Source organism: Carassius gibelio, chromosome A6 (assembly GCF_023724105.1).
Source record: "Carassius gibelio isolate Cgi1373 ecotype wild population from Czech Republic chromosome A6, carGib1.2-hapl.c, whole genome shotgun sequence".
NCBI classification, from domain to species: Eukaryota; Metazoa; Chordata; class Actinopteri; order Cypriniformes; family Cyprinidae; genus Carassius; species Carassius gibelio.
In genome coordinates, this window is record NC_068376.1 from 27299145 (window position 1) to 27319138 (window position 19994).

Consider the following 19994-nt stretch of genomic DNA (forward strand, 5'->3'; position numbering starts at 1 on the left):
CAAACTGCTGATTAAAAACATCACCTTAATCAATGAAAAATCTACAGTCCATCAATTAAAGTCTTGTGAAGATAAATATTTGTAAGAAACAAATCCATTTTTTCCCAGACTTTTTTAATTTACCCCAAATTATGGGGATTACTGTGATGTTTTAATCTGCTGTTTGGACTCTTATTCTAACGGCACCCATTCACTGTGGAGGATCCACTGGTGAGAAAATGATTTTATGCTATATTTCTCTAAATCTGTTCTGATGAAGAAAAAAAACTAATCTACATCTTGAACAGCCTGAGGGTGAGTACATTTTCAGCCAGTTTTAATTTTTGGCTTAACTATTTCTTTAGTACATTTTCAGTGTTCTCTTGAGTTGTGTGCCTTATGTGTTTTAATGTTGTTAATTTGTTTTAATAGTGACAGCAAAATGATGGATAGTACACCTGTCGTTGAATTCCTGTTGCACGTTTGAAGAGATTTCTGTGTCGACTGCATTGTTAGAGACTCATCGTATGACTTGAAATTGTACTCTTTACTACTTAAGAGTTTTAATTTTCACTTTCTCAAACATTACGGTTGCGGTTGAAAACTTATAAACCTCTATTATGGACCTGTGACATCATGAAACTCCACCACAGGTCTACCGCACTGCTTCTGATGATAACTTTAAAAGTTATTGTACCCGCAAGTAGATGTTCAAGTTACAGAAAATGACAGAACACCTGCACAAATGTATACATAATGTGCAAAAATAATGTAATAAAAAGAAGTCCGTTCCAGCTAGCTTACTATGCTTATTTGGATTGTAGACTTCAGTTTGGCCTGTGCAAAAAAAAAAACATAATGCACCCTTATACTTTTTATGACATTTTGAAAATATACAGAGTAGATGTTGGTTTGTAATAATAATAATTTTTTTTATTGATTAGTGCAATGCAAAGAACATTAAGAAACATAATCAAAGACATTGAAATAAATTGCATCAATGCCTACATGCCTTTAGTTGGTATTTGTTCAATTAAGTGTTTTTAAATTGCTTTATTTAAAATATATATATATATATATATATATATATATATATATATTTAACATTTTTGTAAAAACCCAAATTTTTATGTAAACGAAATGCTGTTTTTTTTTTTTTTTTTTTTTTAGTTTACTCTTTAATTGAAGATTAAAAAATGCTAGGTTGTTTCAACCCATCTTTGGGTAAAATATGGATTAACCCAGCTGTTGGGTTAAATTTCTTTATTAAATGTAATTTAATAAATGTATTCCATATTTGACCCAAAGTTGGATTTGAAACAACTTAGCATTTTTTTAGAGTGTGGTGATTGTCGCTGACTGAGTTTTTTAGTCTAAACTTTGAAATTGCTGTCCTTTTCTTTTCTTTTTTTTTAGCTTTCAAGTTTCTATGAATGTGAACAGTATTTACTGCATCTCACAAAGAACAATAAACATCTATTTGTTTCTGTGTTCTGCTGTGAATGGACAAGAAGCATAGTTTAACTAGACGTGAATGGAATGAGGTTAGTCTTAAGGAAATTCGCCTTGATTTTTCATAAGGATGTAATTTGATCCATTACAGGACCTCACACGTACACTTTGAAAACCGATGCCATGAAAAAGACCTTAAAGATATGTAATGTCTTTTAATATTTCCTCTTGTCAGTGGTTTAGCCAGAGGGTCTGGCTGATGTTGAGACTTTATTAGACAGCTGCAGCTCATATACTGGACTGTACAGTCTTGTAATGGATGCTTCTAATGGAGTGGAGGTCTGTAGTCGAGAATGTATGGGCAAATATGGCCCTGACGTAACTCTTCTTTGCAAGTATTAATGAATTGTGCATATTGAGGCTGTTACTGTACTCTGGAAGACTTGTATGAAGCAACTTGTGCTGTCTCAAGACTAGGTAGTATAATTTTGTGAGATGAAATCAGTTGTATGATGGTTTGGAAGGACTACCATCAAATAATGACTTATAAATAGTGCAAATGCTTACCATGTGTGAAGAATACTTTAGTAATGAGATACAATAACACTTTTTTTAAGCATCTCTGCTACATCTAAAGCAATGTCAGTTGTCTGGCCGACCGAGGAAGAGGTTAAGAATGGAATGTTATCTTTGTACTTTTATAATTTTGGCATCGAAGGCTGGATTTCATCAGTCTGTTTAAGAAGTTGGTTCACATTGTTTCCTAACTAGGAAATTATTATGACAAACCCACAAAGATTCTGAGGTTTGGACGCATTGGTTTGCTGAAGGAAAAGGTTTTACTTTGGCATTGTGTTGCTGTACCTTTCTTTATTATCGTTTGCCAGCCAGAAACATGTTCTCCTGCGAATGCATGATTACAAAATGTGAACTTGGTTCCACATACGGATCACTCAGTGGACTGTGCATGTCAAGTCTAGTTGATTTCATATTTTTTTTGTTCATGTTTTTCAAAGGTGAATACTATTGTTGGACTATTTACCATAATTCAGGTTCTCGTGTAAACTTTTCAGCATCATTACTCCAGTCTTCAGTGTCACATGATCCTTCAGAAATTATTCTAAAATGCTGATTTGCTGCTCAAGAAACATTTCATCAATGTTGAAAAATTAATATGTTTGTGGAAACTGTGATGCATTTTTTCAGGATTCTTTATGAATAGAAAGTTCAGACGAACAGAATTGTTTTGAAATAGACATTTTTTTAACATTATAAATGTCTTTGCTTTCATTTTGATCAATTTAATGCCTCCTTCCTCTATAAAAAAAATAATAAAATAAGCCAGAAACCTTACGGTGAAATCCTGAACCGTAAACAGAACTGTGTATGTAATTAATTTTTTTATTTGACTCTACTTTGACTTGATAGAGTTTCAGAATTTCTCTTGAATGTAATGGTTTCAGTAATTCACCACACTGTGCACTTTCCAAGTCCATCCTCTTTGAAAGTGAATGTTACGCAGTCTGGCTCCTGTTTTTGTTCACCTTGTGTAGTTTTTGAGGATGTCATGCTATTCAGGCAGCTTCTACCCAATTTCCTTTGATGTCAACAACAAAGGACAAGGGAAATGTGCCTCCTCCCTTTTTAAAAGTTGATAAGCTGGTTTATTTTGTCATCCTGGCTCCTCATGACCCACTAGTTTAGAACAGCAGCTCTAGTGTGTTGTTCCTGATCACAAGAGCCAATGATCAAAGCCGCACATCCCATTAGCAATAATAACTGGAGCAAAGACGTTGGAACTAGGACACAGTCGTGCTGTTATGCTTCCCAACTTTTCATTGAACAGTGTAAAATAGGATTTGTGTTCAATCTTTTTATAGATTCTTTTGACAAGCAAGAAGCATGATTACAAGCTTGAGGCTTTTTTTTGTGATATGATCTTCTGATAGTTGGCTTTTATTTGTTGAAATGTAACTGTAGAAGGACCTCTGAAAATCGTCACTTATTTTTAATCAGTTTTGCTGGACTTCATCTGCTCTTATTGGCGAGCTCCTAACAGACACTGTATGCGACTGTCAGTATGGAAAGGTGACTTGTTCTCCCTTCCTCCCTCTCTTTATTATTTCCAAATTCCCAACCTTCAGAACTCTTGTTACAAGCAGAAAGCATTACCTCATGGCACCCAGAGCCTCCATTATAGAGACCATTTAATATGAACAGCCTTTTGGATGTGACTCACTGACTCGTTTTGCCCTCCCTGCTCTCTTCCGTTACATCCCTCGGCCAGCGACCATTATTTCATTACTTTTAACAGAAAAACCACAAACTCCATTGGTTCACGATTCCAAACGGGTTGTTTAACAGGAATAAGCTTGTAGATGGTTTAAATGACGTAGTTCTAAGACGAGTGAAAAGAAATGGAGTAGAAAGTGGAAGTCTCTTGAGCATTTTGGGCAACGGCTGGCAATATGACATGGCTTATTAAGGCTTTGCGATGATCAGCATTTCAAAGTTAAGGGTTTTTCCAATTTCTTTTCATTCCTACTGTTAGTTAGATTTGAACTTTGTGTTCGGCTGTTATCTGGTAAGTGCAAATGCTGAGAACGTCTGGGATTTAATAATACACAAGACTTTATAACTTTCTCATTGTTGCATACAAGCAGTTTTTTTCCCTCATGGGGACTTTTTAAATTGTTATACAGGTCATAAAACAAACCACCCATATATGAGAATCACAATATTTTCATGTGATTCATCTTGATTTTTGAAGTCAAAAATATTGAAAATAGGGAATATATATATATTTTAGGAGAGAATAAACCTTTTAAACCCATTAAATCTTGTGTATAATATAAAAATAAAATAAACTATACAATATAAAAAAGTTTAAAGTAATCGATTATTACAAAATATTTGGATACAGATAAAAATGTATGTAGTTTGAGACTGTAGGAAGACCTGTCTGATTCATTCACAGTGCTTCATGGGAGCAGTTGGTTGTTGCAGGAGTTCTTTTGCTGTGATTTCAGTTTCTATGGTAACAGTGACTCATCTGATTGGTGGTCTGGTCAGGATTATGGTTAATGTAGTTATTTACAAAATAACGTGGCATGTTGTTATTATTACAGAAGCATATATCATCGCTTCAGCACAGGATCACACTGTTGCTGCTATGAATTTGGTTTCTCAATGGGGAAAAGAATGAGATTTTGCTGTATACCATATCAAAACATGATTTCATATGGGTGCCTAGCATCTATTATTAAAGGAACTGTTTCTAAACCCCATAAACAAATGTTATTTCTCTCTTTTTATACTCCATAGTTATTTATATTATATTCCTTTTTTTTTTTTTTTGCAAAACTATGGCTACTATGGTAAATTTTTGTAAGGGTCCTGTCAAAACAATAACAATCAATATCATACGTGCATTTTTTTATGTTTGATAGATTCATTTGGACTTCTTGGAATTTTTTTCTTTTTTCTTCTTCTAAAGTTTGCCTCCAGAACAAAGAATCACTCCACTCTGTAAAAACAGAAAATCGCACACTCTGCTAAACTAAGACTGAATGAGTTGAACACTTCCTATTCTTCCAAATAAACAGAGGTTGAATTGTACGCAGAGTTCTGAGAATGTACACTTTAGATATTGGCGAGTGCGAGCATAATGTGGAAGCCATATGACAGCTCGGTTCAAATGTCTTGCACATGTATCCAACATTGGATGTGAATTGAAGCATTATGGAAGAGCTCACTGACCGTGCATACAGTAACACACAATATGTTTTGTATATGTACATATGCAATGGAGAATCAATGTTAAAAAAAAAGCATCCATGGAGTTTCTTATCAAAATTACTTTAATATTAGCAATAAATATGTTCACCCTCACCATTAAGCTACGTAAAAGTTATTAGATAGCAAATTGTCTTGAAGACTACAACCTAATATTGAAAGAATACAGGGTAGTTTATGTTGAATGTAGCCATATATGCTCTTCAGATCAAATAATCAGGACATACAAGATCAGAAAAATATTTTGACTTCCAGCATGTTTGTATTATTCTTGGAAATCTTTGTTCTTTCTTTATTCCCAGTCAAAAGGGAATCTGAATGTCCATTTGTATCTCCCATATCTTTGGGAAGAATTACAATTATAATGATTGTTTTCAAACAGGTTCCTTGAACACTCCCATTTCCCATTGGTTGTTCAAACAGATAGTGATATCAATAATCTTGATGGAATGTCGGCAAATATACTTTCTACAGAACAACCAGGCTTTGAATAGATATGCATGTAGCATTCTTCTGGAGTTCATATGAAACAGCGCTCCAAATGACAGACATCAAAAATAAATTTTGATACACTATATGATAAAAAGGATGTTTCTATGTAAAATTTTGCTTTATGAAAGTCTCGGATGTAAAAAGTGTTTTGTTATAGCACTGAAGTGAATAATCCTCCGCCATTCTCTCAAATTGTAAAATGCCCATAATAAATGGGTCAGAATTTGATCAGTAAATGTGAATGCCATGTCATATTTTAGAAAAGATGAATATTCCAGCACCCTGCATTTAGAATGGTCAGCAGAAACAACGAAGAGTGCAGTGCATTAGCAAAGCTTATCTTGGGTCCCATTGAATGATCACTGAAGGAACTGTAGCGTGGCTCCACCCCAACCCTTGTGCTGCATTGCACCATTGGTGTCTGAAAGGACGTTGGCCTTTTTGCAAGTCGATCTGGGCTGGACCCATCCGTGGGCCTTTCTCCACTGAACAATAGGGGGCGCCCTTTATGATCCACTCCCATCTTAAAAAGCTCATACTCTTTATGTGGAAGTCGTATTCCCAATGCATCGCATCCGTTCGTCCAGGTTATGTCTTGCTCAACACCCCTCTCCCATCCACCCGCCTGACCACATCTTCTATTTTGCATTGAATTAATTTCCCGCAATAGTGCTTGGTCATACACAGTCACTTTTGCTCGTGTCACCTTGAAGACAAGCTCAGTGGCCCCACGTACTTTAACGGACCGTCCCACTTTAGCATAATGACCTGATGCCAATAGTGTAAAGCTGGGCTGGCGGCACATTGGGTCGTTGTAATGTTGGTAGGTGCCCTCCCAAATGCGTTGCTCCTCGTTGAAAACAAAAAAGCGAGTGAGGAAGAGGACAGCTGGACGGGACTCGCAGCGTTGGCTCACCCAGTTTCCATTTAGATCCAGAGTGATGGAAGGGGATGGAGGAAGAATGGGTGGATGCTGTTCAGAGGATTGGTATATCAGGGTGCACACTGGGCATGGGTGGATGTGGTGCTGAGAGTAAAAACAAGGATATTGTTAGTTCAGTAAATTATATCATACTGGTCAGTGGTTTGGTGACAGTTTTTTTATTTATTTATTTATTTATCTTCAGCAAGGACATTAAATTGCTCAAATGACAGTAAAGGCATTTATAATGTTACATACACATTCAAATAAATGCTGTTCTTTTGAACATTCCATTGAAGAACATTTTAATCTAAATAACCCTTTTTTCCAGTATAAAGATCCTTTTGTGGAATGGAGAGTTTTCACACTCTTAAAAATAAAGGTTCTTTATTGGAATGTATGGTTCCACAAAGAACATTTTAACATCTCTAGGAACCTTTCAATTTCACAAATGGTAATTTATAGCGGAAAAAGGTTATTTAGATTTTCAAAATGTTATTTTAAGAGCTGTTCACTAAAAGGTTCTTTGAGGAACCAAAAATGGTTCTTTTGTGGCATCAATGTTAAAACCTCCTTTTAGCACGTTTATTTTTAAGAGTGGTCAGATGATAAAGGTTCTTTATGGAACCATAGATGCAAATAAGGAACCTTTATTTTTAACAGTGTGCTCACTGAAAGGTTCTTTTAAGAACCCAGAATGGTCGTTCTACAGACAGGGTGCCCAATTCCTCTTCCTGCAAAGTTCAGTTCCAAACCTGATCAAACACAACTGAACCAACTCATTAAGAATATCAGAAGCACTGGATAATTACAGACCAGTATTGGAACTGTACTCTGCAGGTTGTTCTGCAGGAACAGGATTGGTCACCCCTGTTCTGAAAGTGAAAAAGTGAAAGTGAAGTGACATTGAGCCAAGTATGGTGACCCATACTCAGAATTTGTGCTCTGCATTTAACCCATCCGAAATGCACACACACAGAGCAGTGAACACACACACACTGTGAACACACACCCGGAGCAGTGGGCAGCCATTTATGCTGCGGCGCCCGGGGAGCAGTTGGGGGTGCTTGCTCAAGGGCACCTAAGTCGTGGTATTGAAGGTGGAGAGAGAACTGTGCATGCACTCCCCCCACCCACAATTCCGTCCGGCCCGAGACTAGAACTCACAACCCTTTGATTGGGAGTCCAACCCTCTAACCATTAGGCCACGACTTCCCCAATCTAAGCATTGCTGTGAAATCCCCCTTTTAGAACCTTTACTTTTAAGAGTGTAGTAATTGAATATTGTCAGCATTTTATCCTAAGCAGTTTTTTAGCAAACAAATACTGCAGTCTTAACCTCACCATAGCATTTTGCAGAGGCTCTTGGTAACCAGTCGGTCTGTGGTGCACCCTTTCATTCCAGTCTGTGTGCACATCTCCTAAAAACATCTCCTGAGCCGGCCTGCTGTGGGAATGGTGATGGTTCTCCACCCGCAGCAACTCCAGTTCCATCATGGATAACCCAAGAGCACCCAAGCAATCTTTCTCTGCTTTGGCATTGAAGAGTTCATAGAAGCGATGAGGCACCAGCTGTCCTCCAGCTTTGAGCCCCAGGCAGGAAGAGGGCAGGCGGGCAGCGAGATGATAAATGGCCTTCTGGTTGTGAATGACCATTCCTATTTTTTGGAGTTGGTGCTCTGCTTCAGTGGCTCCATGGGTAATCCATGAGGCCTGGCGTAGCCGCAGTTTACCCCTGATCACGAGCGAGTAGGTTGGGATGTGGCACTCGCTGTCAGAGTAGTAGTGCTGGAGGGCCCTGAAGAGACATGTGGGGCTTCGGTAAAATGTGTAGGATCGAGTGAGGAATTCTGGACCAGGTCGCACTTCACATCTGAGAAGAAAAGAAGTTAGAAAGTTAGCCAAAATAGCAATTGCAAACCATTTTACTTTCATAATGTCATGCATTTTTTAAGAGAAGGATATTCAATGAAACAAAATGACTGAACTACTTTAAATTACGCTTGGCTTGTTGCTTCACAGGCTTTAGTTTCAGAGTAGGTTTCTCAACACTGGTATGCATTGATGAATCAATTACAATAAGACCAGGATTTTGAGTTGAAACATAAATTGGGTTTAATTTGAATTCATGTTAACTTAAAAAAAAAAAAAGTCAAAGTAGAAAAGTATTTCAAGTTGTCTCTTACCTGCTTGACACCCAGTGGCCCTCCAGTTTGGGTGGTATGGTGGCTGTGGTTCTTGCTTCGCTCTGTAGGTGGCGTAGTTGAGTCTGGCACTGCGGCTCCCAAAACAGTCTGGCGCTGAGGTTGGCATGGGGTACGAGCGGGGCCGTGGGCGCTTCCCACAGCTTACTGCCCCTCACACACAAAACTGAGGGGAGACGGGGAAATTATCATTCTATCATTCTGTATATTATGTCTTGGCAAATTTAAATCAACTCTCATCAGCATAAGAGACAGACTCATTCTCAGGTATAATTAAAAAAAAGCTTTTATTCTTTGCAAAGAAGGTCAGACAGTCATACAGCAACACTGAGTTCCTGCAGAGTGAAACCGACCCAGGAAGAGGGCAGTCCTCCACCTTATATACCTCTGCTCTTCCAAGGTTACACAGTTTGTTCCAAATTGTTCCAGAAGGTCTAAGTTTGAAATAATGTGCTAATCTCTTTACATGACTCTGTCACCACATTTCCAAATAAATTAAACCTTTAGAAAACCTCAGACACTTCAAAAAGCTTCGGTACCTCCAGCAAAAAAAAAAAAAAAACTCCAAGAGAAGCATTTTCATTTCATGGTCTTTTACAGTCCATAAACAGAATTCTGCTGAACTGGAAGTGGTTGAAGGATTTTGCATTTCTGTAATTTTCCGTATAATGAAACGTGATGAGGTCTATTAGAGCCACATATAGACCCCAATCCTGCTCTGACCACGATTTGTGGTGAGGGACGGGAGGCCAGAGGTTTGGCATGTCACTTCAATCAGACACCATCTTCAGGGAAATGGGAAGGCATATGTGGCGCTGGCCAATGAAAACAACAATTATTGACATTTTTTTTAAACCGTCATAAAAGCAAACTTGGTTCCAGCTCATGAGGAGTGAAATTTGTCAACATAGCACTGGGCATATTTGTTTGATCGGTAAAACGGCTGTGTATATAATTTATAGTTTAGAAATGTATTAATCAACTTCTAATCAGATAAAACCTGCTCTCAGAGAAGCTCAAAACAGAAAAGCTTTTATTCCCATTTGTTAACTGAAGCCCTAAAATTTCTCTGATTGAATAATTACAGAGCATTTATTGAGCATGTCAGGCTGGATCTGGTTGTTTGCCCTAAAGAAGGGAATTATTTCCTTATTTCCTTATTTCCTTATGCTGTTTTGGGAAGGAACCAGGCTCTGCTTTTCTAATGGTTTTTTTTTATTTCCCAATATGGAGCCATTGTGAATGCAGACTTGTTGCTCATGATCACAGTAGACTTTTCAGCTGCTTGTTTATGTTTTTTCGATGGTTCAGCAGCATCTAATCAAGCTGAGTTTCTCCAATGCAAGTTTTTTCTTCAATGCAGGCCTGTTTTATGTTACTATCTATCTGCATGTGGATCACTTGTACAACATACACATTTATACCCAGACAGCAACATAGTGTTGGCCCAGATCCAGTCCATTCCAGATGTGGGCCCGATCCTGGCTGACACTGGTTGATATCTGGGTATAGGCTAGCTTCTGGGCTTTCCACAATTGAAATTGTTAACCCTGGGTCATTTTCAACCCTAGTTTTTGCATATTTCAAATTTGAATACTTGGTAGTCAGATTTTAAGGCAGTGACATTTTTTTTTAAATATATTTGCGTTTGCCACTGTTAAACGTTTTAGCTCCTCTCAAAGCTCAGCAATATTTAATGAGACAGGTTCTCTTTATGTTTATGATTGGTTGCCTGTTGCATAACCTCTGAAGCAGAAGCAGGCTTCATAAACTTCGGTTAAAAGTGTGTGTGTAACACTCCTTTAATTGGTTAATGAGAGCACTGTGTGTTGTTGTTGCGTTATACTAGCTCTAAGTCATGGGTTCCTGTGTATGTCTCCCTTTACCTGACACACACTTCAGGTCTTGCAGGTCTTGTCTCCACTAATGAGCTGATGAGTTGAATCAGGTGTGATAGGGAGACATACAAAAAGTGCAGGGCTGGGGGTACTCTAGGACAGGTTTGAGAACCACTGTTCCAAGTATAAACACGGTGTAAGTTTTGTGAGGATATCACAGCAAGATCCCCCTCTCTCTCTCTCTCTCGCTCGCTCTCTCTCTCTCTCGTCCGTGTGTCCAGGTCAAAGCGGCAGTGCATGATATTGAGCAGCAGAGGGCGCTGTGTTAGAATGTGTGTGTGGTCTCTTTGCTTAAAGGCAATGCCCTTTAGTGTGAGCCAAAGTAAACTACCTGTCCTAATATTCCAACCATTCAACACCCTCGGACTCAAACACTGGAGACATTGATTTATAGAAGAAGTGAGGCTAGCAAAAGTACCTCCAACTGGTTTCATGTGTTTGTTTTTATTTGTCATTTCAATTTGGACAGCTCCTCTCTCACCCCCAATGCGTCATTACTGAAGAGTGGCCAAAAATAAAATATCCCCTTTCCTCTCTACCACTATAACTCCTGCCATTTGCCAGTGCCTATTTATAATGAAAATAAGAATGAGAGATATAAAGAAGACAATTTTGAATACTCATTCAATAAAACAAAAAAAAAAGTCCAGTTGTGATTAAACTTTAAAACTCTGAACTGTATGGCCTAATTTTCATTCACATCGAACCAGTGTCATTTTAATATCAGTGATAAACTATTATATTCATTTTTGTTAATATTCTGAATTAGATTTTATTTTAATTTTTTGTCAGTTTTCAAGAAAATCTTCTTTTTTTTTAAGTTTATAGTTTTAGTTTATTTAGTACTTCAACCTAATCAAAATGAAAATGAGAAATGTTGCCTTGGCCGCTAGCTTAAAGGGGGGGTGAAATGCTCGTTTTCACTCAATATCCTGTTAATCTTGAGTACATATAGAGTAGTACTGCATCGTTCATAACTCCAAAAAGTCTTTAGTTTTATTATATTCATAAGAGAAAGATAGTCTGTACTGATTTTTCTCGGAAAAACACGACCGGCTGGAGGCGTGACGTGTGGGCGGAGCTAAAGAATCACGAGCGCCAGTAGGCTTTTGCGTTGAGAGCGTTTGGAAGCTGTGACATTACCATGAGGTAAAAAAAACATCCAAAACAAACCATGGCTAACAGTCAGATTCAGCCGTTTATTTATGATCCAGAATCAGATCCTGAGGCTGAAACTGAACGAGAGCAGCAGCAGCAACGACTCACTCCGAGCGGGGGTCGAACCCGGGTCTCCGGCATCAGAGGGGACGCACTAACAAGGAGACAGAGATATTTTGAGCAGTTTTACTCACTGCCTGCGGTTCCAACACACGATCTTGACCCTTTTTCGTTGGGATTGCATCATCCTTAAGAAATAAACGATACGCAAATCCGTCGTCAAACTGAGCCTTGTTTGTAAAACAAGCATCTTCGAAATGCAGGGAACTCCGTTGATGCTCTGTAAAAATAAACTCCATCCACTGGTCCCTTAATGCTGTTTTTTTTTTGTAATCTGTGCAGAGTTATCTTGCCCTGGCAACCAAAACATCCTTCTTTTGTGACTTTTCGCGACGCTCTCGCTCTGATCAGTGAATCGCTCTGATCAGTGAATGTCTGTGCTCTCGGTGCTCTGCTATACGGGAGCGCGCGCTCTTCCGGCAGAAGTGCCTTAGGACCCATATAAGGAAATTCTGCTCCATCTAACATCACACAGAGCCATACTCGAAAAAAACTTTCCAAAACTTGTGACAAACCGGAAGGAGTATTTTGGGAACAAAAACACTCCTTCAAACGTACAACTTAATTTTTGAAACTTTGTCCATGTTTAGCATGGGAATCCAACTCTTTAACAGTGTAAAAAACTCAGTATGCATGAAATAGCATTTCACCCCCCCCCCCCCCCCCCCTTAAATGAAATGCTTCTATTTTGCACTCTTTTTTAATTTAATACATATTGTAGAGTAATAGTTTGGAAAGTCAAACTGAAAAGTTTTATTTACTAATTATAATATTTCATATCTTTTTTAGTGTTTTAGCCACTTGTATAATATTTGCTCTAATTAAAACATGCACTAAACCTTAACTTATTTCCATGTTTTAAAAAAAGAAATCATACTGTACAGTATATAGGCTATATCATCGAATATGCAATGATTTAATATCAAAGGGCAGTACTATCACCATGTAATATCATCATCATTGTACTATTGTACAGCTAAATGCATGTAATGGCCCCATTTCAGTGTTTACCTGCCTTTGTGCCGCCCGTCCGCCTCTCTCTCCCACCAGCCCCTGCTTTAATAACGGCTCCCTGATGAAAAAACTACCATTTACACCTCATTTACTTTGGATAGAGCTCGGATTCCTCTCTCCCTCTCCCTCTGTCACAATCTTTTTGTCTGATGAAGTACAGTTACAGAAAGGTAAAGTTTCATATAGAAAGTCAAGACTGCATGTGTGTGCATGCATATGAGCACTAGAGGCAACAAAGGTGTGTGCATACCTTAGTATTGTGCATATGTTTATGAAAAGAGTAGGAGAATATGTTTGTCTGCTGATATGTGAATAGTTATATCTCCATTTAAGTAAAAATAAATTTAAAAAAATGTATTTTTGTTGTTGTTTTTGCCCAGTATCTTTCTAATCACTCGGTTTCATTCTAATTCTGCAGCATTGTTGTCTTTTCATTAAAGTTAAACCTGCTTAATCCAGCAGTTTTCATTTAGATAAGGGATTATGAGAACGTTTCTCCCACAAACTAATGGTTACCCCTATAGAGTTAACTTGGCATCACCAATAGTGACTAAAAAGCAGAACAAACCAAAAACAATTAGTATTTGATTATAAAATGAGTGTTAAATCAAATTATGGAACAAATGCAATTAACCTCATGAAATTCTGACCTTGGTCTGCCTAACACAAAGTTGCATTTAGTATCTGTTTTGGCAGATTACTCAAGCACATGAGCATGATATAAATCATTTTCGCAGATCTGCTTCTGCTGTTTGATGAAAGAAGCCCATGTTTTGTAAGAAAAGATAAAGATACAGGCACATAAATGCACACATATTGATCTCTGAGGTCATAACTGCCATGCGTGAGTCATTAGGGGGCGGGTGGAATTGTGCCAGTCTTTCCCTCCCTCTCTCTTTCATTCAGTAGGTGGCCTGATAGTGAGAACAGAAGCCTATTGCTTTCTTCATCACCCTAACCATCCCTGACTGAAAGGAACGAGAGCCTTGAAGAAAAACTGCCACTAAATGGCATATGAACAGAAGGGGACGTTGGCCTGTTTCTCTAATCATTATTTTAATGGTGGCATTAGTTCCACGGCTGTGATCTGCTTTCACAGGAAACAATGGCCTCCTCTACACCCCTGCTAACTTTAAAAGAGCCTGGAACAAAAACAGGGGCCGGCGGAGAAGACTGACAGGTGAAAATAGCAGTGCATGGGGAAAGGTGAGAGTAAGACCAGTGTCGAGTCAAACGCTTTGCCATTTACATTGAAAGCGCTTTCAACTTCACCTGACTTGATTGATTTGAAAGAAAAAGGCAAATTTCTGTGACATGTGCACTCTTAAAAATTTAAGATGTGCCATTTGAGAACCTTTTAAAGTTCCTGAACTGACTTTTATTCTTTATTTCTTTAGAAAACCATCTGTGCTGTGCTTTAAAAAGAAACCAGAAACTTATATGCTGATCTGAAGAAAATGTAAATGTAACATCGAGAATATGTTTTTCTATTTATCTCCAAAGCAATCTGTAGGCCATACACAGCAAAAATACAGTAGTTAATAAGAAGGTGCTGCAAAGGACATTCTTTTTTAAGAATATGGGCTTCAAAATTATGAATTTCGACATTTTCATTCTGAATTCATAGTTTGATTAAATTTTTTGCATGCAGACCAGAAGCATTTTCAAGACTTTTGTACCCCACCGTATGATTTACAGCAAGGAATGAACTACATCTGAAGTATGAAAGGGTGTACGCATGAATTTAGTTTTGTCATGTTTTAAGTTTATTAAAGCTTCAGAACTTTAGCTGAACCTTGAGAGTTGTTTGTCATCCTTTAGATCTTGTGAAATTCATACGGGGGAAAAACCGCAGTAAAATATTTTGTTATAGTAGAAAATGCACAGACTTGTTGGTCTCGAATGTGGTTTTTTAGCTTGGCAGCTCTTATACTTTCACACATTAACAATAAGGCATTCTTAAGCTTAAGATTCTCATATTTCATATTTTTGATTATTTGCATTTACACTTATACCATAAAACATAAGATTCATTCATTCAGATGAGCCATAAAGCTTATTCATAGACATGTTTCGGATTGTTTTGCCTGTTTGGATCCGTTACAAATCCAGATCAAGGCTGTACTAATATGATAGAAAATTAAGGTTCTTCAGGTTCAGCAAAGAACTCTTTTCTTACATTTTTGGCTGTATTTTTTTGAGGTTGCTATAGTGCTTTTTGATTAATCAAGTTAATGCAGTTGCATTGTCGCTTTTTCAGATGAGCATATTTGGTTTCTTTACAACAGTGGTTCTCAGTCCCCGTTCTGAAGCACTGCACATTTTGAATGTCTCACTTCTTTAACTCACCTGATTTATATCATTAACTCATTAGTTAAGGCTCCAAGACCTGAATTGGGTGTGTCAGATAAGAGAGACATTCAAAATGAGCAGTTTGTGTTCTAAAGAACCAGAGAATAAAAAGCTCTTTGTATGACTTCAAAACCTTTTTTACTGGCATCACAATATAAAAACCATTTTAGGATCTAAAAGTATCAGGCACATAATCGTGCGGTTTCATGATTTTGTATTTACCAAATATTTACCAGTATTATAAATAGTGTCTTGAAATGGGTGAAACCATTTGCTTATTTTAGAATGAGAGAGAGAAAGTTAACTAACCTTGTATGAGAAATACCATCCAAGTTGTTTTCAACAGGTGAATAAATCTCTCCTCAGCCATGAGGCTCCAATTCACTTTAAAATATATGTGGGGTTAAAAAGAAAAGGCTTTGGAAATGCTTTTCTCCTGGATTTTCAATGCGTCAATGAGAGCGTGTCCGATGAGATATTACCAATCGTGCAGATACATTTAGTCCAAGTTTCATCTTCAAACATGAGGTTTTCCATTCATGGTAGGACTTACTGAGTGTGCAAGAGCTCCATTCTTGATGGTGCTTGAAAGTCTGTCCCTTGTTGATTTTGTGCTCTCTCTCTCTTGTGATGTTAAACCTGTGTGGTGCTTGTAAGAGTCTGTCTTTGGGTTGCTCAGCTGAGAAGAACAAGAGAGCGGAGAGAGAGAGAGAGAGAGAAAAGAGGAGGGGACTTGTAACCTCCCAGCATTAACCCTCTGGGGAGCACTCAGGGTAAGGTGCAAAAGGGCACAATCAAAGCCAGCAAGTTGAGAAACCTGCCTGCAACATTAGATTAAACATAAATGTGTTAATCAAACACACACACACACCTATATATAAACACAGTTTGACAGATGCAAAGTAAGCAGAAGCTAAACGCTGTAATCCTTTAAATCTTTTCTCCCTTTACCTCATATACACATATAATATGGGCACAGTTGGTGTTAAAAAGCCATGGCATGGTGCCATTTGAGAAAAAAAGTTTTTGTATATTATGTGTATATTGAACTTGACACATCATGCTGATATGATTTTGAAATGCAATACAATAGAGATAACACGATGGAAGTACAATCCAACAAAATAAATGTGTTAATATATTACATATGACCCTAGATAGCATTAAAAAATACCAGCTATAAATAATATAAAATATCTACTCTAATGATATATTAAATGGATTTCATGCATGTGAGGTAAAATATGAGTACAAACTTGATCAGGCATTAATGGTGTTTAATGTGCTGATGAGAACCCCTTGAAACTGGCACTTTGTATTATGATGCTCCAGCAAATGCATTGAAGAGCAGAGCTGGGAACGCATTACTGTATTCTATTGACTTTTCCTGATAACGCAGTAATGTAATTTGATTACAGTTACTAATGTCAATAAAATTAGTTACTTAAGTTAAAAATGCAGTAGGCTTAAAATCATGTTTTGCCCGTCAGTATGCAGATGAGTTGTACAGCATTTAGATGTAATGAAAGGTTGCCTGTCATATTTAAAAATGTTGCATTTTATTTCACATATTTTAGTCTGGCGTTATATTTTGGGAACAGTCCAACTGGGAAAATGTGTACACGTTTATGTTCGGGCATCTCATGTGGATGATTATATGAATAGCGGGCGCTGCACGTGGGCATGATCACATCACAGATAATACGCACAGGTGGGGAAAACTAGACCTCGTTGTTTTTATATGGATTACTTTATCAGAGAATATTTGTTTTTGATAAGACTTAATTTATTTAAAATTAGACGCTTTAAGCTTTCTATAGATATATTTGTGTGTAAAGTATTCGCTGAGCTTTGGTTAATTTTTGTGGCGACAAAAGCACATTTTTTTGTGATATTGTAAGTGTGCACAAATAAAAGTAAACCATTTACCATTTAAAATAATACATTACTCTTAAATGACGGGAAATTTAAAGTTATTTTCGCTGTTGTCAGGGAAAAAAGCTAGTTGCTGTTTTGATACTTATGTAATATTTCAGTCAATATTAAAATACTGAAAGAACTATGATTTTCACTTTGGGTTTGATTACTTGAAAAGTAAACTTGAAAGTAATTAGTAATCTGGTTACTTTTTAAATGCAGTAATGTAATCAAAGTTTAAAGTAATTAGTCATTTGTAGTGGATTACTTTTTTTTTACGTAACATACCCAACACTGTTGAAAAGTTTATTACTCACTATTTTGGATTCTGGTTTGGATTCTATGTTATGAATTCAAGTTGAGAAATTAACATATATGTTTGGATTAAGAAAAGCATAGAAATTGGACAGTTTAGTGTTTTTATGGGCAAGGTAAGGTAAATTAAATCTGTAACTCACTAAACTCAAAATCGTTTTGCATAAGAATTGGCGTATGAACTCATTTACTCTGAATCTGAATTCTTGTTGAAATTGAAAGCTTGTTCTTCTCTGAAAGTCTTCTGAGATGTCATATTTGGGCCCTGACTCATAACTGTTTGTGACTGCTATGTCGATCAGTCATTCATTTAGTAATGTGTTGCAGTAAAGAAGTGATGAGTGAGAACAGAGTTGGACTGCGGACATAACCCTGAGGAGCACCAGACCATGTTACTGAGTTTCACCACTTTTGGTTTGCTGTGATGATGAAATCCAGTGTCTAATTGCCAGACAAGGTGCACAAACTCAGTTTCACATTACTATAGTTTATTTGAGGAAATAACATCTGAAATTCAGAACTACAAGTAACAATCAGTACAGTTCATGTTTCGTAAGGTTTTGCTAGAAATGAGAGATGGCATGAATGTGGAAATTAGTTATTTCTGTTTGTTCAGTATATATATATATATATATATATATATATATATATATATATATATATATATATATATATATATATATATATATATATATATATATATAGTTATTTAATACATTTTATTGTTATTTTAGGACTTAGGCGAACAACTAGTTAAAGATGATAAAATATGTTCTTATATCCCAACTTAATATGCAAAACCTTGAAAAGTGTCTTATTAACAAGTGGCACTGTTATAACATTGTTTTATTGGTTTGAATTTTGTTTGGGAAACCTGATTAAAACAATCATTATTTTTGCAATTTAGTTTGGTAACAATAGTGGCGGCAAATTACATAGTTCACCTTTATTTAGCTCCCATGCAAGAAGATTAGTTTTACATATTTCAAAGATATGATTACAGCGCCCTCCACAGGACCTGTTTAGTTTCTACACACATATATGGACGTATTGTCTGACCCTTTTTCCAGTCTCTTTTTGACTTTTCCCTTATAATGCTGGCAGCTTCCAATCTAACACACCCATGCACCCAAAACCACAAACACCTCTAATCAAAACCTTTCTGTCTCACTGCCTTCTTTGTCATTTTATGTCATAGAGGTGCAAAGCTTCTTTGGAAAACCACTACCCATTTCATTCTTTATCCCCACTTTCTCTCGTTCCCCTGAGGCCTGTGCAATCAGTCATCTGTTTGATCATGTGGAGATGTGGCTTTCGTGTGTGTGCTGGCTTGGTGTGTAGTTCTGTCTTGGTGATTTGAGATATGAAAGAGAGTATTTTTCCCCCCTCACTTCCTCAGTTTAAACCAGAAATACCACAGTGGTTTCAAACTAGTGAAGTCTAACATGTGGCGGTCGTCCAAGCTGCAGGAGGTCCAGCCCAGACCAGGTGGGTGAGAAGGGGGTCTCGAATGGAACAAAAGCAGAATCATGTCCCTGTGCATAAGATAAGATCCACTCTCTAATCATCACACATTCGCATCCCTGCATGCTATCGAGCAGGGTGACTGCAAATGCACACTGACACAAACACTTACTTTAAACACAAACGCACACAGACTGGGTTGACAAGCAACCCTTACACTCGTAAAAATAAAGATTATTTATTGGCGTCTGTGGTTATTTCTAGACGAGGGTATTTGGGCCTCCTGCTATGGATTCCCTCACTGGTGGTCTAGGACAGAGCAGATTTTGCCTTTGCTCTTTTGATACGCCACTTTTAGCATTTCTCTATCTGCACTGATGTTTATGTTTTTTACATATTCAGAGCACAACCGATGCCCAAACAAGTCAGAGCAGAGCAACTTGGGAAGCATCCCGGCAATGTTGCCCCTCTTTCATCCAGAATTCCACCCAGTCAAAGTCTGGAATAATTAAATTCCCGTTCCGATGTCACATGGAAGATACATTAGTTGGCTGACCTCTGACCCCTTGTGTGATTCTTTGGCTCTGCGTGTGAGAGGCGCAAAAATAAACATTTGTTTGCACAAACATGCAGAGTAACACGCACACAGAGGCTCATTGGTGCAGGACTCCTCTTTTTCTTCCAACAGCTGCAGCTTTCAGTGATCCAGACACTAAAATAAATAACAAATAATGATGTTGGGCTATTTCACAAATTACCCATATTACTAACAGATTCTTGTTGGGCTCTAACTCTGACCCAAATTAATCCAGAAAAAAAGTAACTGTAGTATAATTACAAGTATTTCAAAATGTATTACATTCAAATCGCAAGTACTTATTTTGGTAATTATGATTACAGAATTTAGACAAC

The 19994-nt window shown here is 37.3% G+C and overlaps 1 protein-coding gene across 1 annotated transcript; it reads right to left on the reverse strand.

The window, feature by feature from the left end:
• Positions 1-5273: 5273 nt before the first annotated feature.
• Positions 5274-16048, reverse strand: LOC128015932 (protein APCDD1-like). The gene is made up of 4 exons (XM_052600186.1): positions 15696-16048; positions 8827-9010; positions 7985-8513; positions 5274-6745 (listed from the first exon to the last, which is right to left on the reverse strand). Exons 1-4 carry the CDS (start codon positions 15754-15756, stop codon positions 5975-5977), a joined length of 1545 nt encoding a protein of 514 aa, XP_052456146.1. The 5' UTR covers positions 15757-16048; the 3' UTR covers positions 5274-5974.
• Between the last annotated feature and the right edge of the window lie 3946 nt (positions 16049-19994).